The following is a 6,000-nucleotide window of genomic DNA, read 5'->3' on the forward strand; positions in this document are numbered from 1 at the left end:
ATATCTTGCCAGTTATTTCATGTCTTAAGCCAAAAATATGTTTTTTAAGCCTACAAATCAAATATGTGGGTTTCCAGGGGGAGCTAACCTGATCCAAAGGTAGATTTTAAAGCAGTGGCTTTCAAGCAGTGGACCCACTCCATTAAAAGAAGTTTTAAGCAATTTCTCAGTATATGAAATTGATAAATGGAGCCACTCCCTCTTCCCACCTTCTCCCTGCAGTGGCCCCTCCTGTCCCCTCTGGAGCCCTGGGGCTTGAACTCCACTGAATGGGAGAAGCTGGAGAAGATGTGTAACCATGGGTGCTCTTCCCCTACACACTTGCCGTGGTATGTAGGAGCTGGGACAAGGCCCACCCAGGATAGCAAGTGAAGGAGTCCATCCACTTGCTAGTTATGAGGCAGGGCCCAGACTGATTTTTAAAATGTAGTTACAACCGTATACACTGCCACACACCCCCTTCTACATGCATATACACCATACCTGTCTCTTCCCCTTAGTAACTAAAACATTCATCAAAGCTGCTGTAGTAGGTGGTGAGATTATTGGTGATTACTATTTTCTTCTTTATACCTTTTTTATATTTCCATATCTGCAATAAATGGGTTTTACTTAATTTATTATTATTCTACTTAGGGTGTAATACATGTTTATTATTATATATTTTTTTAAGGAAAATAGAGAAAAGCCTAGAGAAGAAAATAAAAATCATCTGCAATCCCACCAGAAAAAAAGTCATAAAACTACATTGCTTCTAGGCAGGATCTTCGTAGGCTCTGAGTAGCAAGCCATTTGCACTTCTGTTCTTGGAGGGAGTCTATATTGCTTGTACTTTCTGTGTCTGATTGGAGACCAACGTAGCTGGTTGTGGCTGTGCTCCTGCAGGCAGAAAACATTGTGCTGTTAGAGCTGGACATGCCTAGCCGGACCACCAGAGACTACGAGGGCCCTGCCATTGCCCCCAAAGTACAGGCTGCATTGGATGCAGCTCTGCAGGACGAAGATGAGATACAGGTGGATGCGTCATCCTTTGAAAGCACCGCAAATAAGAAATCCAAAGCCAGGTGGGTGGCTTTTGTTGACTTATGTTTGAACAGAATGTATTTGAACAAGGACAAATGAAAGTAGAGGGTGACAAGAATGCTCGTTTATCATGGAATACTTTACAGGACACAACAGAAAATATTGCTGTATTATTCCTATGTTTATTCAATTACTACACAAATATATATGGTTCAGGTATAATACCAGGTATATACTGAATACCAGGATGCCTAATGTGCCCAGTTCCTACTGTAGGGAGCATGTGTTCTAGTGAAATAGGGGACTGTACTTTGGTTCCCACCAGATACTAGACAGTTCTAAGTGCTTTAAAAAAGATTCTGTTAATGATTTCTTGCAAAAAATCACAAGGCAAATATTATCATCAACCCCATTATATAGATGAGAAAACTGACATTTGAGAAAGTAGCCAAGTTCAAGGAAGTAAGTGGTAGACAGGGTTCATACCTAGGTCTATACAAATCCACCACTCAGTCTCTAAGCCTTGGTGGTGAATTTACCTCATTTATCTAAATAACCAAGTACTTAATTTGGTGCAAAATTAGAAATTCTATCTTATTAAATTCTGGAGTAGAAGTTTAAGGAAAACAACTGAGTGCAAAAGCAAAAATGGAAGAAATTCTACCTGGAAACTTAATATTTTTTGCCAATTTGCAGAAGATGGTCAAGATTTGATTTAAATGGAAGAACAAGTACCGGGAATCAGAGTCCATTCCCTAAGGTTACACACCTTGGTCAGCAGGTTGTGTTGGCCATGTGCAGAGGGTCAGGCTGTGCAAGCCTGTTGGATTTACCGTTGAAAGGTCTAGTGGCTTTTAGGCCATTGCAGAAAGGCCACCTTGAAATGTTAATGTTGGTAGGAAAGGAGCCTGATCTGTGTCAGTGACAGAGATAGGACGTGTAATGTAAATGTGTGGTTGACTTTTGCAGGCCAAAAAGTGGAAGGAAGTCGGGATCCTCCTCCTCTTCCTCAGGAACCCCTGCATCTCAGCTTTATCCACAATCTCGGGGGCTGGTTCCGAAGTAAAGCCAGTTCCTCTTCTCCCAGGGTGTGAACAGCATTTGCCTTCTGAGAGAAGAGATGAGCAAAAACCTGCAGAGAAGACTGGAGCCCAAACTCAGAACCATTCCCCTGGGGAGAAGCAATGGCCTCTTTGCAGATTAACCAACTTAATCTGGCTGAAACGTGCTGGTTCTAATCTGGCACTCAGCTCCTCTGGGAAACGTCCTTTAATTAGCATCTCAGAAATGCATGGGTAAGGTAAAGTGCAACAGTTGAAGTGGAAAGCAAGAGAATGACCAGTGACCTTGCTTCCCCTTCTCCCTTGCCTTCTCTTCTCCCTTCCCTTGCCCTCCCTGCCTCTCCCGTCTCCTTTTCTAGCTTGTTCTTTATACTGGGCTTCCTTCTCTTTGAACAATAGGACAGAATCAGGAGTCACCTTAGCAGGGACCAAGTCTTTGGAGCCTCAGGATAAAATGACAGTGAGGTTGAAAAGTGAAAGCCCTAGAACTTGAATAGGTGCTTGTTCTTGTAGGTAGAAATGAGCAATCTCATTTGGATCCAAGCCCATGATGACTTCTCAGTAAGAAGTGGATCTGCCTTTGGGATCTCCTGAATGAGGAAATGTTTTCCAAGGAAGCTACCGATTTCTGCTCCGGACGAATTCAGTGTCGGAAGCAATAGAAATCACATTCCCTTTGTCTCCTTGGAGAGTTTAGGGAAACAGCTTCTTTAAAACCTCAAAACCATGATTATCCTGTCAAAGACATAAATCTGTAAGCTGATGCCATGTCTATACACCGTGTCACTTTAATCTTCATTTGTTACCATCTTTTCCCGTGCACGCGTACTCTGAGCATCCCTGCCTAGGCCCATCCTCAGCCTCCAGAGCATGCTCTGCAGTGGGTCTGTTTTGTTGGAGAATGGAGGCTGGCTCTGCCTTCTCCGATGGGACAAGAGTAGGAGGAATGAAACATATAGTAGCACTTTTCAATTCTCCATTTTGTTCCGTATTTGCATAGAGAGCATAAGGGTGACTAGGCAGATGCAGAGACAGAGGCATAAGGCTTGGTCCAGTGGGAAGGAAAGACATAACATACGGAATCAAAGGAACCCTGCCTGCCTTCAGCAGAAAACTCACCTAATCCCAGAACCGTGGGGCCCCCCAGACAGAACCTAAGATGGTGGCAGGGGGTGGCTGTGTGATTGAATAGGCTCAGAGGAGAGTTAGGAAATTCCTGTTTACATATACTAGTTTGATTTGTAAGTTTTAGTTCTTTGTATTATTGAAATTCAAAGCTTCATTTTATGTTGGTCATTAGGTGAATGTTACTTTTTTCCCCCAAGAGAAGCTCATGCGTGTGTGTGTGTGGGTGTGTAAGCACAATGGTGGCTGTGTTCTTTGAGTGTGTCTGTGAGAGAGAGAGAGAGAGAGACCAAGAACTTGCCCAATTTTAGAAATACACTAGTGTACAGTTGTTGCCTTTGTCTGTATTAAAGGCCCATTGAATGACTAATCCAGGCTGGAAGTGCTCCCATGTGGGTGTCTGACTCCACGAGCCAAGCCTGAGGGGACAATACGAGTCCCCAAGTCTGCCACACTGACGTACCTTGCTGGCACGGTGCCTCAGTAAGGTGGCGACTCAGGTGGGCCTCGAGTTATATTTTAACTCAGCTGCTCAGTTCCCAGGGCACATTTCTGGATCAGAACCCATGGGAAAGAGGAGGTACCAGTGCAATGTCTTAGCATGTTACAAATGGAGATCTGTCATCTGGCAGCTTATCTCATTTTTAGTTACCATTTTTTCTGAACCCAGGGCCCTTTTCAGCAATTCCCAGAGCATAATGGAGCCTTCCGTCATCTTTCTTGGGATCAAACACTGCTTCTTTCCTATTTACTAAGATTTTACCTGTTTGAATAGGAACCAAATAATGAGGTGGATAGTAAGATGGTTATCTGCCGGTTACACCTGTTTCTTGCACCACATTTTTTCAAAGCTAGTCTGACTTCTATGGGCTGAAAATATTCGTCTGGCAGATCTGAGAATTGAACACTGTAAATAACATGATACTTTAATACTGATGTCTCGAGGTGGCTATTCTGACCAAGGGTGGTTGAGTGACCATAGAACTTAATTTCTAAGAAGGCAAAAAAAAAAAAGAAAGCCAAGTTGACAAGCAAGGTTATTAAAACAAGCTTGCCTTGTATTTACCTGGTGGTCTGTGAAAAAAAGTAGAAGAACACCTGTGTGGAGGTGAAGCTGTTCCTTCCCAAGCAGTCTCCGGTGCTTTTCTTCTCTCAAAATGGATCCGATAAATATCTGAATAGAACAGACCATAGAATAGTCTTACTGCTACCAGAAGTTGCTGCTTTGAGCTCTGAATTGAGCCAAATGTGTAGAGGACCTACTATGCCCACCGAGGGACCAGGCTTTCCTGTCTATAGTCATGCTAGAATGTTCCAAGCCATCTGAGGGCCTTCATGCCTACAGCAGTTAGTGAGGTCTGGAAGTAAGCGTCACAGGACCTAAGAAGATCATCTGGGAGAAGAAGTTTGAAATTGTGTGTGCAACCCTCTTCAGGCCCCTTTTTGCTTTGATCAGTAGGAATGTATTTGGCTTCATATTTTAAAGTCACATGCCTCCCAGACCCCTGGATTCAGAACCTGAGGCCACAAATCATAGGCATGAAGCACTTTCTTAAGACTCTGACCTAATGTTGGATTGTTCCCTGTCGGTTGCCTGCATGCTGCTTGAATTGCACCACCCACACCTCCATGACCAAGGGCATCAGAGAGTTCTGCAGCTTAGGCGTGGGCTGCTCTCTGCTCTTCCTGTCTGACTCTTGTAAGTCCTCCCTCACTGAATGTAGACTTGTTGCCAATTGCTGAGAAGTGTCAATTCCCTGTTAACATGGGATATCAGTTGTGCCTCGCATTTCCCACTTGAGGTCGAGGCTCACTGCAAGAAATACCTTCTCAACACCATCAGTGGACAGAAATGGGGCTATTAATATACTCTAAAAGCCATAATCAAAATGCTCAGAGGGAACTGGGTAAGAATAGTAGGCCTGGCTATTGTCTATCTCACAAGGTTTTGTCTTGTACTGTTCACAAATCTGCCATCTTTTTCCCTGCCCATGTTTCTTGAATGAAATGCTTTTGAGGTTATTTATGAAAAGAGTGATCCTGGGGCAGGAAGGAGACAGTGGGCTTTATGGCTCTTAGGAGTTACTATTGATTTTGACCTTCTCTTTGGCTACCTTTAGACAAAGAATATGCCAATTCTTGGGGCTCTAAGTTTTACACTTGATATTTATTTGTATCATCTCTTTGTCTAGGAATGTAAAAGTGATTCTAAACTAAGATGTGTAATAAAAATCAATCAGATTTATTGTACCTATAAAAAGGTGTCCTCATAAATGACTAACACTTTTGAAAACGACATGCCTGTGGCTGACACACTGCCATTTTCTTTAAACATTTTAATTTTTCTAGTGAAAGGGTTGGAGTGGAAGTGAAGATTGAGTTGGAATGCTGGTATTTTAAAAATATAGCAACAAGGTAAAGGGACATAAAATGAAGAAAGACAGAGTGACAAATAAATGCTTCTCATGTTTTTCCATGGAGGTTCCTGAGACAGGCCTGAGCGATAGGCATGCAATGTCTTTTAACTTCCGTGTTTTGTTTTTTAAGTTTCTTTAAATTTATTACATTGTACTTTAACATGTGCCTTTTTTTTTTTTTTTTAAACACAAAATATGTTATTTACCATCAGGAAAAAAAAGAAATACCAGAAATGGACCGTATGTTGATCTTGTGGTTTCTCATATGCTCAGGCCTGCTGAAGTATACTCCTGCGTGCTCCCTGGTTGAGAAGTAGGGACTGAGTAGAAAGAGCACAGACCACTTGTCCTCTGAGCTGGGTCTGAATTCTGGT

The 6,000-nt window shown here is 42.6% G+C and overlaps 1 protein-coding gene across 2 annotated transcripts in view; it reads left to right on the top strand.

Moving 5' to 3' along the window:
* The window catches only part of KIF3B (kinesin family member 3B), a 36,508-nt gene extending 31,039 nt beyond the window's left edge, over positions 1–5,469 (top strand). Inside the window, exons 8-9 of one of the 2 annotated variants that reach the window (XM_011380157.2) lie at positions 886–1,064; positions 1,993–3,371. In XM_011380157.2, coding sequence (XP_011378459.1) covers positions 886–1,064; positions 1,993–2,089 — 276 coding nt within the window. In that variant the 3' untranslated portion in view covers positions 2,090–3,371. Of the gene's footprint in view, positions 1–885; positions 1,065–1,992 lie in introns of both variants that reach the window. The other variant, XM_023523257.1, reaches the window with a different exon arrangement.
* The last annotated feature ends 531 nt before the right edge of the window (positions 5,470–6,000 follow it).

Source organism: Pteropus vampyrus, unplaced genomic scaffold (assembly GCF_000151845.1).
Source record: "Pteropus vampyrus isolate Shadow unplaced genomic scaffold, Pvam_2.0 Scaffold388, whole genome shotgun sequence".
In the NCBI taxonomy this organism is placed as follows: domain Eukaryota; kingdom Metazoa; phylum Chordata; class Mammalia; order Chiroptera; family Pteropodidae; genus Pteropus; species Pteropus vampyrus.